This window comes from Coffea eugenioides, chromosome 1 (assembly GCF_003713205.1).
Source record: "Coffea eugenioides isolate CCC68of chromosome 1, Ceug_1.0, whole genome shotgun sequence".
In the NCBI taxonomy this organism is placed as follows: domain Eukaryota; kingdom Viridiplantae; phylum Streptophyta; class Magnoliopsida; order Gentianales; family Rubiaceae; genus Coffea; species Coffea eugenioides.
The window spans coordinates 48,098,623-48,119,717 of NC_040035.1; the positions used below are offsets into that span (position 1 = coordinate 48,098,623).

Consider the following 21,095-nt stretch of genomic DNA (forward strand, 5'->3'; position numbering starts at 1 on the left):
ACATTAAAAAAAGAAAAAAGAAACATTGTGGATAGTGGATACCGAAACATTTGTCAAAATTGTCTCAATGTCAAATTTCGTTTATATAGTGTGTATCTCCATTTAATCTCCACTTAGAAGAGGGATTGAAACCAAAAGTGTTTGCAAATTCCCTAGTCAATCTAAAACCGTCAGTCAGTATCGATCGAAAATTTGCTGATTAAATCCATCATCCGTACTACTTTAAAAGACTAAAGGGACAGTACAGTTTGGGAGACTACACATTTTTTTCACAAGTTATTCGACTTATACGAGTGCACTTTCCCAGCAATGGGAGAAAAAGTACTTCATAACTTGTCACCTATTCTTCTTTGCTGGCAAATGTTTCACTTTTGTGAGAACCTCATTAAATCTGCCTTCTTAATCGTACCCTAATAATGGCGAAGACAACAACTACTGCTAAAGAGTCAATCAGAAGCTTTGAAGGAATAAATTTATCTTAATCGTCAAGTGTACTGCCCTAGCTGACCACTTGACTACTTTGGAAAAATTTGCTTACCCTGAAAACGCGTCTGCTTTGAGAAACTTGTTCGGATTACGAGTTTTCACCTAAAATATTCTCATGATACATTTTTAAATTACTATTTTATCTCACATATATCATATATCGTTATAATATATTTTTTTTTATAAAAACTCTAAAAACTTGCCATCCAAATGGATAAGATTTCATTTGTCTAATGTAAGATGATTTTTTATCACTAAAATGAAAACTAAAATAGCAGTAGATTTGAGTAAGTACTAAATCTGGGGCAATGCCGGAATACAATACGTACGGTTGGTGTAAAATAATTGCCGATACAAAATACTAGTTATTGAAAAGGTTAGATGAGTGGCAATAGGATCAAGGCAAATATCCAACCTTGCCCACTCCTTTTTTTTTTTGGTTGTCCGCCCGGTATCCGAAACTTTGCCCCGACTAATCCGGACCCGACCCGCGTCGCGCACCTGGCTATGGTGGGTGAGTCTCCCAACAGGGGTGTCTGCGTACACTAGGACTCGAACACGAGATCTGCTTAAGCGAATCCGAGCCGCTTACCACTCGGACCAACCCCTGTTGGTACCTTGCCCACTCCTTCACAAACAATTACTAATCGAGTGACCAATTCATTAATAGCATTCCTTTTATTCTGTTAAAGAAGTTTTCTTTTACCATGTATCATGCTCCTTCGTTTCACATGGCAAATTTGAAGATTTTGCTTCAAACTGAATGTTGTAAATTTTCAGATATTTAAGAGTTTCACTTGTCCAATTTATCATGATTCGGACGAAAGTTGAAAGCTGAAAGAATTCGAAATCTAAATGAAACTCACGTATTTGATTTGATTTCTTTTTAGGTGCCAGGAAAATATATCGTGATAAGAACCTCTTCTAGTTCCCCCAGAATGAAAAAAAAAAAAAAACGAAAATACCACATAGAACTTACGTCTGCCAAACCACTAAGAGACGTACAATCATTGAAATCGAACTCTATCCTATTATAAATTTGCATTTCAGACCTGTGATATACTAAACTCTAATTTTTGACTTGTTTATGTGAACAAATCTATACACTATATCTATATCTATATTTGTATCTATACTATATATACTTGTTATGTATAATGGGAGGAAGGGATTTTGGTGTAAAAGAAAATTCTATCATCATATGCTTTTTTTCCTAAATTACCCCTGATAACGATTAACTCAACACGTCCTGCTAACAAATAACATATATTTTTCTCTTACGGTTTGTCTAATGGATGCCCATAGGGCACTCGTTAAAATATATGTCAAGTATCATATTTTTTGAAAATGTAAGATTAATTAGGTAAAGTAAATAAATACAAGGGAGAGGGGTAAGCAAGATTAAATAGAAAAGTTGTATGAAGGAATGAGAGGATAATAATTGTTAATATGTGTATATATATATATGGTAAGTTAAATGAATACTAGGTGTGTTAATGGGTGCCTTTATAAAAACCCTTCTTATTATTCCGTTCTTAATTTATTTAATAAATCTTAGGTTTTATTATAGCAACCACTAGTTATGGCTATGTTTTACCACCAAATAATTATCTATTTGCACATTTTATTTTGGTGAATTTTTTATATATCTATTATCAAATATAAAATCAATTGACAGAAGGAGGGAAGGGTTGAGTTAGGTGATAAGATGCCTTGGATTCAAACTCTCTCATTTATAATATATATATACATATAATTCTCCTAAAAATGATTTCAACAAATATACTAGAAGAACTCATAAACCATATCATAGTCATCAAAACTTAAGAGTGCTTGGCCTCCGTAATTACCGTGGGCTAAAGCCTAGCGTATGCTTCTAGTATATTCTTTTGCTCATCTTTTTGTAGATCATGTAGTATGACTATATATTCATAATTTAATATGATTTTTTTTTTATTTGATGCTCTAAAGGCGCCAAACAAGAATATTAAAAAGGAAAAACAAATTAACTATGAACATTCTAAAATGATTACCCATATTTAGTGCCCCAAAGAGACAAATTAACCCTACTACTAATATTTAAGAAACTTGGTCCATTAATTTGACACAGGAGTAAATCAAAGTGGATCCACTAAAACAAATCATTAGCGGCATCCAGATACAGATGCAGACTGCAGTCAATCATCATTCTCTTTTTTCTTTTTCTTTTCTTTCAAAGAAAAAATTGGTGAGAATGTCAATCATCATCCAATCCAATAAGAGAGAAGTCCCATTCCCTCCGTCTAATCTCCATCTTACAACTAATAAAGAGTACAATTGAATTTGCAAGGAAGGCCACAGAATTTGGTTTTCAGTCAGTCTGATGTCTGGTGTGCCCAATGATCAAGGTACAGCACCTCCACAGGGCATCCACATGCCTTTTAGTTGTAGAATTTTGTTGTGGTGGGCTTGGCAATAGCCAATAATAATGAAAATAAGGACAAATACATACTTATCAATTACGTAGAAATATATATATACAGGTCCTCCAGTCCAACAATAATTATTATTATGATTAAGGTGTTATTCTGTAGTACGAGATTGGGACACTAGAGGGTCCAATTTTTTTTTTTTTAGCTCAACTAATCTTAATGATGGAGCCCAAGAAAGAAGAGTCTTTCTTCTTCTTCTTTCTTTTTTTTTTTTTAAAGAAAAAAAAAATCTTTTGACAATGTATGGTATTAGTAGTAATTAGGAAAATCTTTTTTTTTTTTTTTTAAAAAGGGTAAATAAAGAAGAAGGAAATGGTGATTAAGGATTAAGCATCTCCAGGCAGGGGGGAAAAGTAAAAACAAAAATAAAAAAATTACAAGAATAAACTAGGACCGTGGCGGTGCCACGTGCTTTGGTATCTTTTCCGGTCGTTGGCAGTGTTTGGATACCTCCATTATTTCAAATAATATTATGCTTGCATCACAAACACATTTCCCAACCTACCTTTTTATATTTCCAATCACCTTTTTATCTCACATACATCACATCACAAAAAGTGCTACAGTAATTATTCCAAATAATATTTCAAATAATACACTATCCAAACAAATCCAAGGCGCTGTACCGTAACAGTCACCATAGCAGAAAAGGAGAAATAAAAAGTCACTACTACTACTACTTTCCTCCATGAATTCGATGGTTCCGACAAACAAAGATTTTATGTCATGAACTGTATCCACCTGCAAACTTGCTCGGACGACTTGATTAGGGAAAAGAAAGGATACGTCTTAAATGCGATATAATCACACTTTCTTTCAACTGAATGAATGACGTGAAATGAAAAGTTGTTTAGAAACAAACTAGGGCAGTTTTCTACTGCTACTGCTGCTGCTTCATGTTCAGTGATATTATAATACCACTAGCTAGCTAAAACCATTTTTAATTATTGGTATCAGTCGTTTTAGGGGAGTAAATTAAGAGAATGTTGAAGGGTTGAATTTGGAGAGAATGTCAAGGAAAACTTCTTTTTTCTTCAAACGCCAAATGCAATTGGCGGCTGATTATTGGAGTGTATTATCACAATTGGCATTCCTTTATTGGAGTGTAGAATTTGGTGCAGAAATTCTTAGTCCATCATTGCCTATGTATAATATGCATGGTGCTTCTTCTTCTTCTTCTACTCCTTTTCATATTTACAACAGGATTGCACATTCCCAACTGCATTGCTCGGCAATTGTTTTGTTCAGACCTCTCATTCAGTAGTGAGCTGGAATTATACGTACGAGAAGTCAATGATTATGAAGTTTGAAACCGAGAGAGAAAAAGCATAGATTAGAGATTGACTCATCAGAGCCAGCCAAGACGGATCAGATTTAAAAGAAGTTGTTTCAACTTTTAATTTTGCCACCACAACAATAATTAAGTTCTGTCTGATGCATTGACTTCTTTCTTGAAATTTTTTTTTTTAAAAAAAAAAATGGAAATCTAAATCTGATACATTTAACGTATATTCTAGGAGGTGCAACAACTTGATGTCAAATTCAGACGACATTAATCATACAATATTGAAATTTTTTGTTTATCAGATGATTACAGTTTAAGAATGACATAGTTAATTTGTAAACCTATCTAATTCACAGTTTATTAACGTCTAATTAATTACACTCATACATGTTGATGTTGTAGTTAAGTGATAATTGATTATCGCAACAGTAATAATGCTAATAATCAAGATGGCAATAATGCCGAAAATAGTATTCACAATTATGAAAATAGTGGTATTCATATGAAAAACAAGTCAATTTACTTCCAAATCGTTGAACTCTTCAAACTAATAGCAGTAAAAAAAAAAAAAAAAAGGAAAAGGACGCTGATATTAATTATGAATGCATGTACAATGTCGATCTAACCAAAGGTACACAAAAGAGCGTGACACCAAGGGCCTAGATTCCAAGATTATTGAAAAGATTGAAGGTCCAAGGCTAAGCATGAGCTGTGTTCTCACATGTCTAACCCCAATTATTAAGCACTAATTATTAGGATAAAATCTGCCATAATTCTTCTTTCGCATCAAATACAAGATAGAATATTAGGTTGGCGATTAGAATTCAGGATAGGGATGGCAACTGTGTATCTAAAAATGTTCGTTCACTTATACCTTGGACCTGCTGGATTTAGGAACAAATTTTGTTTGCACTAACTTATTAAAGCAAACAGATTATATCATCGCCGCAGCTATTTGAACCTGCAGCAAGTTGGAGGAACCAATATTTACCCACGATACTTACCGTTTAATTAGCTAATTTAGAAAGCCATCATTTTTTCTATCTCAAGCAAAAAAAAAAGAAATCCATCAATTATTCACAAAACAAAAAAGAAGATGAATATTAGCAACTTCATTTTCATTTTTTTTTTATTGATCGTCAACTCCTGCACAATTCTTATTTCTATTTCTACTCTGACCTATCCTATCTAAAAGAAGATTCAAGGGAATTAATTAAAGGGAGTGATTCTCACTTATGGATCAAAGAAATGACCTACTGCACACCTTTTAAATATTACTGCAAGTGATTACGTTCGAAACCCCAACTTACGATTCACCTTCATTAATGTTCAATTAAACTCAACAAATCGGCCCACGAAACAATTCATCCAACAGAAATAAAAGAAGCAATGCACAATAATAATAATACACAAATAGACGACAAGTGCTTTGGTTGTCAAGAGAATAATACCAAATGGGGAATGCAGATGATGTGACGTGTCAAACAAATAAGGGGGTTACACGTCACGGACGCCTGACGCATGGATTATTATCGGAAAACCAATGACAAATGGAGTTGCTAATCAAGGAAGAAAAATACAATGATTGATTGAGAGTTATAGGGTCAGGGTTTGTTTCCTATGTGGGTATTTTCAGTTAGGCGTATGCGTGGTTCTGTGCGTGTGTGATCAGTGATGTTGGCGAATGAGTGACGGCTTCACATTCTTATCGATGGGAACCAATAATTTATTTTCATATCTCTCTCTCTATTTCTCTTCCCCCCCCGCAAATACTATATATATGTGTCCATTTTAGCTACAAATTCACTCCCACAAGTTATGGGGTCTATGGGGACCCCGACGCATCTTTCACTCGCACGTCCAACTCACAACTCTATCTTTTACACATAAAATTTCTATTCATAATCATTGTATTTAGTACGTGGACAAATAATTATACCCGACTCATTCCTTCTCATTACATTATGTATAGATATACATATATATATATATATATATATATGTCATTGCTCGTGATGTCTAGCTACCATTCGTGCGATAGTTGAAGTTCAATCAATTTTTTGAATTCGATTGGTAATGAGAATTGGTTGCTTTGATAGAGAATCCAAACGTGAAGGGGGAAATGAGGAGGATTTGAGAATTGAATCAATACCATCATAATCACATAGTTGATTAAATTGTGTTTTCACACGTAACGAAATTTTGTTGAATTGAGGGTGACTTTAAACTTGACAAAAAGTGAAAGGGAAAAAGAAAAAAAAAACGAGTTTGAGAGTCCAATAAAAAAATTTTATGATTAATCTAATCAATGTGTTTGCAGCCGAGCTTAGTTGGTAATGGAATTTAGATTGACGTAGATTGTCTTGTATACCGAATTTAGGGCTTTAGAGTTTCGAAGTGAGATTAATTTTTAAGGGCACAATTTAGTACATTGCTTGTACCACCAAGAGGGAATTGTTAATCTAATTAGCCTTCCTCTGCTACGGTATTGTACATTGGTTTAAAGACAATATTTAAAACAATATATTTTTTTGTCTAATGGCAGCACGATTTACACCATTTCTATCTTATGAGATCTACACTACTCATATCCTATGGCGGAGGAGAAGGCCAACTACTGCATTCTCTGGATTTTTTGAATAAAGGAAGCACAATGCTTCCTTGTAATGTACTATTAGATGTTGTAAATAAAAGGAATATTTCAAAAGATCTTGTCCCACGTCAAAAAACTAAAGAGACTTCTCATCATTTATAATGTGTAGTCTGTTATTGGGCTTATGTTAAGTTGGTAACGAGTGTGGTCTCGCGCGCATGAGAGGGAAGTTGAATTTGTACATTTCGTAACGTTCCTTTTTAACATTACTATCTGTTAATATAAATTAAACGTTACTTTTAGCTACACAGAAAATTAGCCGTCTTTTTTATGTTATCGTATATTATTTTTCACCAACGTATGCTTTCTGCTGCCTATGAATAGCAGCCATGGTCCCACTTTAGAGACATACCAACAGCTGACAGTAGATACCTTCCTGACACCTTTCTTCCTCTACTTCTCTTCTTCTCCTTCTTTCCTTGTTTTTTTGGCTATTTCTGACTACATTAGATAGGGTTTGAACTTCCAACCTAGTGCACAGGAAAGCCTCTTGGCCATTGGACCAAAGTCCAATGGTTAGGAAATATTTTCTACTGTAAGTGTTATGTATGCTAGACTAAGGGTGCGTTTGATAAAATTATAATTTGAAAACTTAAATTTGGGCTTTAGAATTTGAATTCATTAAATTACTAAATTATTAAGTACTAAATTTGAAATATTTGAGTGTATATCACAATAGGTTAAGTAATAAATGAATAGTTTATCACTTAATTTTTGGGAGCAAGTTTTGACTAAAAAATTCAGTATCGATTAATTAATTCAAATATTCTATTTTTGGTTATCGAACGCATTTAAATATGTTAAAATCTGAATACATTAATTTTAAGTGCTAAATTGAATTATAAACTACGCCTAAAATGTACACTCGTCCGCTCGATCTCGTGCCACATCATTGCGTACTCTGGCCTTCAGAAAATCACCGCTGGCATTCCTGCCTGATAATATCTTCCACACAAGCTTGGTTTGTCGAAAAAGGTATACACATGTAGATTGATTATCCTAAGATTCGCGAAATGAGGCTGACAAGCGCGTAGTTTTCAACACCACTTTTTAAATTTGTTTACATGGTTTTTAGTTTACTCAAACACACTACTAACGACCAACGGAATCGCCCAAGCCTTTTCTCCTCCTCAGAATTCAGAAGAAACTTGGGACACAAGATATATATATATATATATATATACATAAAAGGGGACAGAGAATAATTTAAAAAGAAAAAATCACACGACTTCGTACGTACATATGGCACACTGCACGCTTTTTGACAAAATGGAAAGGCTAAAAGCGGCAGCTTCTTTCCCCCTTAATTTGTTGCAACTTTTTCCTGCCTTGCTGCATCTGCATCACCTCATGAATCCATTTCAACAAAAAAAAGTTGTTTCCTTTCTGGATTCTCAATCACGACTTATCTGATCCCTTGCTTTTAATCCAGCATCAATCTTTACACCATGGCACGTACCCATCTTTAAGTTTTCCATTTATCTTGTAATTATGTTGTAGCACCCAATTTTCTGTCACAAATCTGCATACTTTTCCGTGACGATGATTATATGATGACGAGAAAAGATTAGTCGCTTTTACTTTTGGGAAAATCCTTCACAAATTATGTCTTCTAATTTGATGGCTAAATGCGGTCTTCTTTTCTCACCCCGATGCCTTTGGCCTTCTGTTACGCCTTTAGAGTTAGGAATGAAACGGGGCGGGGGTAGGGGTCCCCGGCCCCACCTCGCTTCCCCAGCAGGGGTACTAGTGGAGTTAATAAAAATTTATCATATAATTTTATTATAGTCAAATTTTAGCAAAGAATCAAGTATTTAAATACCAACATATCACCAAATCATTATTCATTATAATTTCATAATCGAAACCCATAAAAATAATCAAATACAAGTTATTTGAAGACAATCTAACATGCGAGACACATACAATTAAAGTAATCAAGTTTTCACTTTTGAAACAAATACAATTACTAAGTCATTATTGTATTTTTTTAGAGGAAAAAAAGTTTTAGTGTGTTAAGTGTAATTAGGAATTTAGAATAAATGTATTCGTAAATTTAGTAAAATTAATTAATAATTTCTATTAGCAGACATGTATAATTATTATTTTAATTAATAATATCAATTATATTACAAATACTAATATATATTATATAATACTTATAACTAATAATATCATTATTATATGTTTGTAACTAATTAATTAAATATATTTTCTATATAATTATATACATATAATTGATGACGGGGTATTCCCACACCCCCCGTCCTGTTTTTTAACTGGGGGAAAAAATCCCCCTCCCCCCGCCCCATTAACCCCCACGAGTATCTGCCCCAATTGCCATCCCTATTTAGAGTTAAGTTTGATGTTATACTATGCTTTAGAATGACACTCATGCTCATGAACCCCGTTAAATTAAACAAGAATTTTATGGTTCTTTAGGAATCATTCCCTTAATCTTGCGTCTCTCAAGAATGATATCTTTCTATATTTTAAAATTATTAAAATTGTTACATCTAAGGATCAAAATCATAAGTAATTTATCTCATCATCCAACGTACGATGAATTTAGTTAGAGATTATGAGATTCAGAAGGGATCGTAAAATTTTTCTAAATGTATATAAATTGGCAAGTGTCATCCTCAAAAATGATTTAACCCTAGTAAAATCACAGGGTACTCGTAACCTACATGTGTTATACAATGGATGGAAGAAACTCCAAATTCTTGTTTATATTTTTCTTTTTTCTTTCTATTCCCCGCCGAACGTCCGCATTAACATGTTTGGTAATGGAATCGTAACCTCGAGTGTATGTGTTTTTCTGAAACTACGCCAAGTATTCGTTGCTAATTAATTTTTGCTTATACTGAGTTTCGTTCTTCTTTTCCTAAAAATTCACTACAACAAAGAATATATACATGTTTTTCCTTTCCTTTGAAACCGAATTTCCAGACCCCAATCAAAGACCCAAAAACAGTGCATCGTAATTTTCATTTGCAAGAATCAGCTGCTCATTTTTAATAGTGGGATACGATCAAAATGAAGACAAACGGGACAGTTTCCACGGCGAAAGGAACGGATGCAGCCATGGAGAAGAAGCTCCTCCTTCAATACTACTGTCTCACTTTAAACCCATTTCTTGGCTGCTATGTCAAACCCTCGATCATGTAGCCTTTGAATTTCTGAACAACTATGAGTATAGCTGAGTAAATCTTTAATGAATATCCTACTACATCATTAAAAAAAAAAGAAAAAAAGAATATCCTACTACACCTATTGCATATTTATTCTCTCTCTCTGTCTCTCTCTCTCTCAAAATGACGGAGGTTTCTAAAATCACATGTCAAGATACTTGAGGAATAATAATCCACGTCGTGTTGAAAAGATCGTCTCCTAATCCAATATTAAGTTGTTATGCAGACACATTTTCCTGTGGATTAAAGGAATAAAAAAGAATCCCTACCTAATTAATTATAGGTATTATGAAATAACTGGATACGGCAATCTAGCTATCAAATCATTCTTAACTTCTTTAGAATTATTTCGGAACATCATTCTCCAATCATGTATGCATATTGACGCTCATACAGGGTAAAGCAACGCCGGCTGTACCAAAGTCCCCATGTATGTTTCATTTCCTGAGCTTAGTCATTCTCGTATATATGCATGCACCTGAATCATGGCAAATTGAACTCTTTCTTTTTTTTTTTTCTGTCCAATTGAACTGAATTATCACTACTGTTTATATGTTCCATTTTTCGTTATTTTGCTCTTTGATTGACTATGAAATGATTGATTATAAAGGTTCCTACCGAGTCCTGAGTGAGCAGCCTCGAGACTCAAAGGACATATATATATATAGTCTGAAGAAAATCTACATTGACATAACGCGTTCTCGGGGGAAATGTTCTTAATGCTTTCCTTGGATAAAGATTACCCACAAACCATCAAATCCCAGAACATCCTTTATAATTACTGTTGTGCGTTTTATAGATCAAGAAAGAAATTCCAGTTTAAATATAGGCGTTGCATGTATTTCAATTATATCCGAATCCCTTGTTAATTATATATAAAAAAATTATTTGCCCGTATCATAAATACGTTTTTAATCACTTTTTTAGCTCATAAACATCACAGTGTCGAAAGAAAGCGTTACAGTGCTGTCATCCTAAAAACTATTTCAAATAATCCTCATAGCCAAACACAAATAATTGTCTGAGTACATCCAATGGCCAAATAGCCAGAAAGATTAGTTACGAATATTAAATGTCGAAGGTCGTTTTCAAGTTGAAGAAGGAAGTAAAGTATTACATCGAAAGATTCTGCCGATGGCTTGAGAACTCGGAAAATTGCGTTGTTATACACAACCACAAGCATCTTCTTTGTGACCTCTGATGTTACTCAAAAGATGTAAGAATCCTAGACAATGATCAAAAGAACAGGTAAGAATTAGTCATGAAAACGGGGGATCCAAATCCGAACCATAATTCTACTTCTATGGAGCAACCAAACTTCCCCAAGAAGCAGATTGATCGTGCAAAAGTTTGCTTTAGAATGAGATATAGATGCAAGCGTATTATAGTAAGAATCAAATCGTGTAAGAACTTTCGTGTGACTGGCATTGCTATGGGAACTGATAAGAAACGTTGAAAAAAACTGGAAAATCATGTTAACAAGGATGCGACTGCTGACACGCGGATTGATGTGTCCATTTTATTCCACCCTTGTTCCTGGGCTGCCAGCTCATGTCTCTGGAAACTATTCATCAAGACTCTTCCGTTACCAACCCTCGATCCATCCATTGACACTAAATTATGCGTATGAAAAAAGTCTGGGGTCACGCATTCACAATATGCTCCCAACATCAACAAGCTGGCTACCTGTCTGAGAACCCAGCACACACACACACACACACACACACTCAGAGATAGATAGATATCATGGAAGATGCAGGCCATTGGGGCACCCATGGACCGCTATGGATCACACAGGGCACAGCTAGCACTTGGTAGTATGTTCGTTTCTCTGATGATGGATGACCCACACGGTATCACTACGTCAAAGCACTCGATATTGGCTTTATACTAGTCTGAGAATTACGTGGATCAGATTGCTTCATGCATTATTACTCGGTAATCAGGAAATGGGAATCGGGATGCACTCGAAAAACTTCCAACTTTTCTCATTTCTGAACCCGATCACCACGCTCGCGATCTACTATACAACTGAAAGCTCCTCTTGACCTACCTCCTGTTCCATTCTTTTCGGTGTTTTTTTATTATTATTAATAAATTTTCTGCAGCCCCCCTCAGGCCCCCAGATTTTAGATCTTAATATAATTGTCCAGCATGTCTTGTTTTATCAGATCAGTCATTAGCAGTCAGCGAGCGTGTGTGGATGTAAAATGTGTTTGTTTTGGGAAAGCCTGGCTAGCTCGCATCGACGGACCAATGTAATTAGCGGAGCTGATTAATTATGGTATTGGAAACACCGGAACAGTGACGGATTTTTTAATCCACGCATGGGAGCTGCTGCAATCAATAATAGCACCATGTCAGGATTAGATGGGGGCTTATATCGAATAAAAACCGTGATCTTCAAGTTTCAGGCCAGCCGCAATTAGCTACGCGTCACCTCCAACATTCACCAGTATACGGACTCTGGAATTCCACCACTACTGTTCCAGTGAAAACGAAGCTTCAGCTACAAGAGCCGAGATGACGTTCTGGGAGACAAATATATGCTTTAACCATCATTACTAAATAACGTACTATTTGCAATACATTAAGTAGTTTTTCTTTTCCAAAATAATTTTTTTTTTACAAAAAAAAAGAGGAGCGGGGGGGGGGTTTCGGTTTCTTGACATGTATGCCATGGAGATATGGGACAAACATTCATCAATAAATCTTTCTATCATTTACCTGTCCCTTTGTCTTGAGAGAGACTGTCGCTTACGTATTAACAACCAGATAAACACACCAAACCCCAAATTATCTCCCTCCTGCCAATTTAATTATTATTTAAAAGACACAGTAAAATTCGATGGAAGACACGACGTTGTCCTGCAGTGCAATTTCACTGCAAGAACTAAAGAGAACGCATTGACCTTACGTACGCAGCGCAGTCAGTCCTGTTTTTATCCCGTGATCCGCCAATTATTGTAATTGGATTTCTCTCGGGAATGGATTGCTCGATTTGGATCCATTCCACCATCCACCCCTCTCGTTTAACCAAAAAAACTAATCCACGGACGCTACTGTTTTTTTTTTTTTTTTTTTTTTTGGGTCCCTCGAGCCATTATAGAAAACAGGACATATGATTTTCAGACAGTTATTGCTATTTTGGACCATCCTCCTTACGGTTAACCAAAGATTTCAGTTATTCGATACTTCTTTCTTTGCAAGTCCCGTGAAACCTCTTATTGATTTTTTTTCGTCCGTGGAAAAGGGGACGAGCATGGTCATCCATTCTTCTCTGGTTTCCCCTTGCAGACAAAAAGATGGCTTTGCAATTTCAATGGGTTCACGTTCAGATGGTGACTCCTTGCCACTGGTCACCTCAGACGAAGCTTAATTGAGTCCCACAATCTTTGCCATGTTAAAAACTGGAGTCGTCTAATTTTTTCCAGATGGCACAACGGCATCGAAAATTAATGCTGTTCAACAAGGCCCGCCCTCAATCAGAGAAGCAATTATGGCGAATGATTGCAAGGAGCACCGCCATAAATGGAGATATAGCGGCTGGGCTTGGCATTTTTACGCTATCAACCTCGCAGAACAGGCAGGAGAGGATTTTGGGACCCTCAGAAAAAAAAAAACACACACACACACACACAACACACACTAACGAGCATTTTCTTGATTCTTTTCCCATAAAATTAGGCATTATTGAAGAAACAGCCATCCGGGGAGCGTCACTTTAGTGTGTGGTGCAAGAAAAACCATGGGCGTCACGCCTTTCTTCCTCAGCAGCCTAAGAAATAGCCTTTATATTCTTCAACTCCTAGATGGATATCTGCTGATTAAGTTACGATGGGTGACTTGAACAGCATCAGCAATATACAGAATAGAGACACCTCCGCTGTACCTCTTCTACCAAAACACAAAAAGTACGCAAGTAGACGCCTAGCAAGAAAGGCTTAATCTTCGTCGTATTATCGTAATCATCTAATTCGATTAGGACAAAACTACTAAAATTATAAATTCCAAGGTCCTCATAAAGCCACACTATAATATTATACACTTTTGAAGTCCACAAGAAGTTAGGGTTTATCTCCCTAGCCACAGTTGCTGTCGATGCATCGCTTTTTTATTCAAAAAAAATAATAATTAAGTACTAAGGTCTCATGAATGTTCACGCTAAATGAAGTCTGGAACGGGGATTAAAAGGAGAAGATAACGGCTACAATTGGAAAAGAGAGAGAGTGAGACCATTAGCATTTGCCAAAATTTGTATATATAAATAATGGTGTGCAGAATCGAACAATCATCGACATATAAAGTATGAAAGTTTGTTGTAAAATAATACCAAACTGTTCTTGTGGCAAAGTCTTTCCTATTAACAAATCATTCTCAGACAAAATCAACAGACAAACACGTGAGCAGAGACACGGAAGCAAAGCCGTGGGATTCCCTACTGGATGCTGACATATCTCGCGTCATCCCAAATGGGCCTCAAAATTTTGCAGAATTACTTTATGTGGCATCACTCGAAAGATGTTAGGCACAAGCAGGGAGGGCTATACCGGGCAGGCAAAGCCCAGCATATTCCTACCGCAGATGATTGAATATCCCCTGAAGTGATCTCATGTCCCAACCCTTGAACGAATCAAATAGTAGTATTTCGAAACAGGGCAGGATCCTATGTACCATGTTGTACTGTTGTTTATCTGCTTCTCTCCGTCTCCCCCCAACAGCTACTTCAAACCAAACATGGGTCTACATTTCCTATCATCTTTTATTTTTGAGCAAGTTTTGGTTCCCCATGTCCTGATGTGAAACATCACCACCATGTATAAAATTGCACCGACTTCCACCCATCCACTCCCTACATCTAGCCCTAAAAAAGTTAAATATGTATGAAGAAACAATTAGAAGAAAATCTAACCATATGTATGGAAGCAGGGGATATCAAAGAACCCAACTTGAGCATGCATTAATTAAAGCCCAATTCGCATCCACGAACCTAAATTAAAGCCCAATTTGCATCCACGAACATAAGCTAGGAAAATTCACCAGGCATAATCCGGTTACACCATTCAAATTGATTGAAATGCTTTATGTCTTTCAAAAAGGGAACTAACAAACCTACAGAACAATTGATAAAAAAACAAGAAATGGGGGAGGAGGACAAGAAGGACGAAACAACAAAAGCATAGCAAAAGGCAAACCATGCTAGGCCCACAATTAAAAGAATTTTTTTGTGGATGGATTGCACCATCAAGATCCCAATCTATTTATATATATATATATATACATGCAGATATAAACTATGCAATCTACCTTAAATCTTCAAAATCATCAGTACAGCCCATTAAAGTTCCAAGAATTATAGAGAGATTTGTTACACACACAGGTTCAACTTGAACAAATGCAAACAGTACAATTGTCAGCCATCAGCATTCGTATGACAAGCATGCTAATATGGAGCATTACATTTAAGCTAAAAATTCAGATCCACTCTGTTTGATTTAATCTTTGCCTTTAAATAATTATTAGGTAATAAATATTAGCTCATAGAAAAGAAATACTACAGGGTTTAGGTCTCCATCCAACTCAATGATACTTGAGCTGAAACTCTTCATGGTACAATAGCTCAATCAAAACCAAAAATTCCATGCATTATTGAGTTTCACAAAGACAAATCTTGTTGGGTAAAAACAAATTTCAGATAAGAAAAATACTGAAACCAACAAGAATTCATGCTTATGATGCCACCTTTGACTGCTCAGCTACCGAAGCAACTGCACCAACTCTTGTGAATAGGTAAAATAGGTTAAGCTTCACTGCAGATCCATTCCTGGGAACCAGTAGTACTAGGGTATCGTTTATAAACAAAATAACAATTATTGTAAGGATAACTTTTCCATACACTATCAGTGTAAAGATTTTTTCACACAAGCACATTTAGATCATGCCATATAACATGAATTCAAATTTGAAATTCAAACCATGCACATGTGGCATACATTTAAAGCTGCTAGTGTAAAAAAATCACAATACTGTCAGCGCATAAAAAGTTAATCCTTATTGTAATGCTGTATAGCAAGGACTAATACAGTACTGTTCATAATTAGACAACAATAATTTATAGTGCAGTACTCTAGATGGTTCAGACTACGTTACAATGCCAGAACATACAGGCAAAGCGATGTCAAAGCATTGCCTATGCCAACAGAGGCCCTTAAAAATGAACATCTACCATGCAACTGTCAGAACTACTCAAAATAATCTAGAAAATGAAATTTCATGTCCAGAACCCAAAGATAATCAGTTATTTAAAGATAACCAGCCATAAAAGTTTTTCATAACATACCCTATAATATAATGACATTATTAGATGATTCAAAACTTAAACCATAATGTCAACTCCTCCCCCATAATGAAAGTCTTCTCAAGGAATTCTTAGGCATTTAAATAGACACATGCAACAGCAAAACAAAAAACCAAAAAAAAAAAAAAAGGAACTGTATCTTATTTACCACTCCCAAACAATCTCCAGAATGCAAGTATTATTGTCGTCAATGAATCTATGCCAGTATGTCTAATTTAATTTTGGTAGGTCTCTGGGCACACAAATTTCACTGCCACCATGATAATCAGGATCCAACTTCCACTAAGTAATTGAGTATGACCACCAACTTTAACAGGAAAGAGAGGTTGACCTTTGCAAACTGTTTAGCACCATGAAAACTCCTATGGTATTGTGAAGTTTCTCTGAAGAGTCATCCCTAACAAAAGTCAGTACAAACCTGCACAAAACCTCTTCAAATTAAAATCCATATAGGGTCAAACTGTTGTGCACCATGACAACCCCTATAGCATGGTGAAGCTTCTCTGAAAAGCCATCCCTAACAAAAGGCGGTAAGAAAACTTGCATAAATCCTCTTCTGATAAATGTTATGTATATATGTACATGTGTCCACAAAACACACATACGGCAAGTTTTTCAGGTAAACTTTGACATGCATCAAAGTGATGATAAGATATTTTTGGGAGATGATCACATGGATTAGTTATCTTGCTTAACAAAAGGCGGTGAAAAAACCTTGCATAAACCCGTTTCCAATAAATGTTATGTATATATGTACATGTATCCACAAAACACACACACGGCAAGTTTTTCTGGTCAACTTTGACAATCATCAAAATGACGATAAGATATTTTTGGGAGACGATCACATGGATTAGTTATCTTACCTAACAAAAGGCAGTAAAAAAAGATTGCATAAATCCTCTTCTAGTAAATGTTATGTATATATGTACGTGTGCCCATAAAACACATACAGGGCAAGTTTTTCAGGTCAACTTTGACATGTCAAAAAAACTTGCAAAAATCCTCTTCCAATAAATTTTATGTATACATGTACATGTGTCCACAAAACATACATACGGCAAGTTTTTCAGGTCAACTTTGACATGCATCAAAGTGACAATAAGATTTTTTGGGAGATGATCACATGGATTAGTTATGTTACCTGCTTTTAATCCTTAGCAATTCGAACAACCAAACCACTGGGTGTCTGAATGGTTTTGAGGTGACCTGAACCAATTAGATCTCTAAGATGAAATCTCATATCCAGTAGAGAATGATGCAGGCGTTTCTTCTCCAAAAGAGCCAACATCATCTCCTTATACTTCCTGCGGTTCAGAAAAGAGAGAAGCTCTTTTCTTCCCTAAGATAAAAGATCTAATCAATGCAAGATAATTAACACCGACAAATGCTAAAAAATTCTAAGATCCATCTTGAAAAGCTGCTTTCTTCTACCACACTCTCTATGTATGGGAGTTATGGGATTATAACATGTATCACAGCTTTTCTTCCCCATCTTCTTTCAGTCCCCTGTCCCCTCCCCACCACCACTGCAAACCCCCCCCCCCCCCCCCCCCCCCCCCCCCCAACCAGACAGAGAGAGAGAGAGAGAGAGTGAGAGAATCTCTTTTTAGAAGAGAAGAAATTACCAATACATTTTATCCAGTCAACCCATTAAATGATTAATGGAGCAATATTTGTAACTAAAGACTAAGAACTCATAGCAGGCATCATGACAAACTAAACTATGGGTAAATAAACTGATGGATACCACCACTTCTGTACTAGTGGTATGGAGTCAGCCCCTAAATCTGCATATGTGTTGATGAGGGATTTTCTGGGAGTTGAAGAAAAGACGGCTAAAATTGAAAAATACTAGGAATAACAGCATCTTAATTCTAACCTGAGACAGGCCCTTAAGTACCGAACCAATATTTGGAATTGCAAACCAGTACATGTTGGGATCAATAAGTTGCCGAGTCTGAAAAAAATAAAGCCACATCAGGAAAAAAATCCATATTACATATAGGAATGAGGACCAACTGGAGTGCGAAAATAGAAAAAGAAGCACATTCAACTAGCAAACCAAAAAAAATAGTAATAGTAATAATCACTTTCCCATGCATGCCAACCATAATGATTCAATTTTATCCCATATAAATCCACAAACAACAAAATCCAATTTTCTCCTGATAAAGGTGCTTTAAAAACACAATGGCCTTCAATCAACTAAAGCCCTCAGGCAGCCCATTACATACATTTCTAAGCTACATTGTACTACAATTACAACTACTAATAGTAGTGTCTGCACACATCAACCAAACTATTCCAATACATAATAAGGAAAAGAACAGAAATCTAGGAGTGCCAATTCATTTTGAGCTCCCAGCCAATTCTAGACTACTGGAATCGACTCAAAAAAATGAATGCCAAATAACTGTACCAATTCAACAAAAGTGAAAAAAAGAAGAAGTTATATACACTTACAAGAAGGCCAGCATTAATCAGAAGAGAGATGTGTTCCTCTTTTACCTTTCCCACCAATGAGAGAAGTGAAAACTATCAAGGAAAAAAAAAAAGGACAAGAGTAAAACATTCAAATCATTAAATTAGTGAATGAAGGTCAAAGAACACGACAAAAAAGTCCATATAAAAGTACCTAGAACTCAGGTTCTAATACTATTTGTGCCCATTGTCAAAGAAATGCATGACCATCATAAACTAAATTGAGACAAATCAGGTTTGTCGAATTATGGAGACAAGAAGTAAAACCCAGTTAAAGAGGAAGATAATCAATGGAAAGATGTAAACAGAAAACAAGTGTCCCCTGTTTGACATCACATGAATGATTGCCAAGCCTTATTTTTGTAACATCCTTCAACTGTCTTACATCAAAGAACTCATTGACATGATTCTGATACTCTCTTGCACACAAAATCGTTTCCATGCATCTGTGAAGAAAAGTAAGCCACGACCTCTTATCATTCAAGCAATATGTTAGGACATTCAATGTCTGCAATAGATTGCTTACAAGTTCTTGATGTCCAATACTAGGATCCAGCTTGGAAGGAATGACGTGTGTTTTAAACCAATCAAAAACAGTCAGATCATCTTGCCTCTTGGTCTGAAGTCGTTTGACAGCACGCTCAATCTAGAGAAAAAAATTGGAGTTGATCAAAATGATCAAAGCAGTCCTAAAGTACCTAAAAATTTCACTTGCTCATGAGCACATGTTATAAAACAATGCCTTCCAGGATTTGAGCACATTAAAAGGCATACGACATAGAATACCTGAAAATTGTGTTGTACAATATAGAGACCATAAAAGTACTACTACTATCAAGAATAAGCTCGAAAAGAAGAAAAAAAGAAAAGAAAATTTGTAGGACAAGTATCTCCTCTACAGATAAAACGCGGATACATAACTCACCATTCGTCAAATTAACCAAAAAAGAAGTGACACTGCACGGGAGGTGTAAAGCAACCAACTAACCTGACTTTGGTAGTCATCCACAAACATTACAGCATGATCGTCTTGTCCAGTATTTAATTTAAAAACACGTATAATGCATTCCCTTTTCAGAGACTGCAAAATAACGAAGTTAAAATGAATTAGTCTGCCACAGAAAGGCTGACAAAACCAAACCTCCGTCGTGCTTGCAGGCCGCAGCAGCAGCACCTACCTCTAATTCCCTATCCACTTGTGTCCTGTCCTTGACGCAGCTGTATAATTGTGACCTTAAAATGAAAGGCTGAATTGAAACCTGTTTCCAGCATGCTTTTAAATGTTTAGCTCATGCTAATTGTAACGCAGGCTTTCTCGCTACAGCTAACACTTAAAACTATGAATGCCGATTCAGCTCTGATCGACTAGCACAAATAATCAATCACGGTCATCAATTAAAGGAACAAAAATGTATATTGAAAATACCTTTTCGATTCGAGGGAACTGAGAACGCATCATCCGAAGAGCTACCAAGGTGTCGCTAAAAATTAGATTGTCCTCTGCAAGTGCATGCATTCATGTTTGTCGTAATTAGCATCGCAATGCCCCGAGGTTAATTACCAGTATTCGCTCTCTCAATTTCATACTGCTCTACTAATAGAGTATTATAATGAATAAGCATTTTGCCAGACTAGAAAATTCCACGGACCTAGTGATACAAATTGGTCGGCTGCTTCAGTCTCCGGCGAAGATTCCTGCTCTCGTTGACGTTTTCTGCCGGTCGATGCCTTCGACGTCGTTGCTTCCATCGGGATTACGATTCTCAGCTACGGTTCTGAGCTCGTCCAACTTGGCTATCTAGAGTCCGTAGCGCTTAGGTTGCTTTGGGAAAATTATGATGCAGTGGCCAGATCTTGAAATTAATAAATCCTTAGTGAGATAGACAGTATTATTAACCACTGGGCAATGGCTCAGTGGCCACTAGGAGGGACTTAAGTCCCTTCTTGGGTTGTTGGTGAGGGTTCAAACCTCACCAGCAGCGAAAAAAAATCTAAGGGTTGTGCCAATCGTCGCTGACAAAAAAAAAATAATAGCAAATTGATACCGTGCTAATAATAGCAAATTGATTTTTCGTAGATTTCAAATTGCACATCAGACCTTCAAATTTTTTTTTTCCCCTTTAGTAAAAGCAATGATTAGTTGCTTTTAATTTAGTCCTAATTC

General features: G+C 35.9%; 1 protein-coding gene across 8 annotated transcripts; it reads right to left on the reverse strand.

Moving 5' to 3' along the window:
- Nucleotides 1-14,387: 14,387 nt before the first annotated feature.
- Nucleotides 14,388-20,754, reverse strand: LOC113766118 (serine/threonine-protein kinase 19). Of its 8 annotated transcripts, none has more exons than XR_003467794.1 (10): nt 20,581-20,754; nt 20,358-20,431; nt 20,110-20,190; nt 19,920-20,012; nt 19,458-19,577; nt 18,914-18,985; nt 18,330-18,407; nt 17,592-17,789; nt 16,779-16,865; nt 14,388-14,953 (listed from the first exon to the last, which is right to left on the reverse strand). XR_003467794.1 is itself a non-coding variant. In XM_027310540.1 (9 exons), exons 1-8 carry the CDS (start codon nt 20,678-20,680, stop codon nt 17,598-17,600), a joined length of 810 nt encoding a protein of 269 aa, XP_027166341.1. In that variant the 5' UTR covers nt 20,681-20,754; the 3' UTR covers nt 15,444-15,913; nt 17,592-17,597. The 8 variants fall into 8 exon arrangements, 5 of the variants coding, with proteins under 5 accessions (XP_027166341.1, XP_027166166.1, XP_027166295.1 ...); XR_003467793.1 differs by lacking the exon at nt 14,388-14,953 and adding an exon at nt 15,444-15,913; XR_003467792.1 differs by lacking the exon at nt 14,388-14,953 and adding an exon at nt 15,444-15,913 and having other exon boundaries at nt 16,596-16,865.
- Between the last annotated feature and the right edge of the window lie 341 nt (nt 20,755-21,095).

What these genes read in the sequence shown, in the direction of transcription:
- LOC113766118 (XM_027310540.1), bottom strand. Translation starts at nt 20,680, where the DNA reads ATGGAAGCAACGACGTCGAAGGCATCGACCGGCAGAAAACGTCAACGA. An exon ending in AGTTCCCTCGAATCGAAAAG is followed by an intron (nt 20,191 to 20,357) that starts GTATTTTCAATA and finishes TGCTGGAAACAG; the next exon opens with GTTTCAATTCAGCCTTTCAT. An exon ending in GTATTGGACATCAAGAACTT is followed by an intron (nt 18,986 to 19,457) that starts GTAAGCAATCTA and finishes TTTCCTTGATAG; the next exon opens with TTTTCACTTCTCTCATTGGT.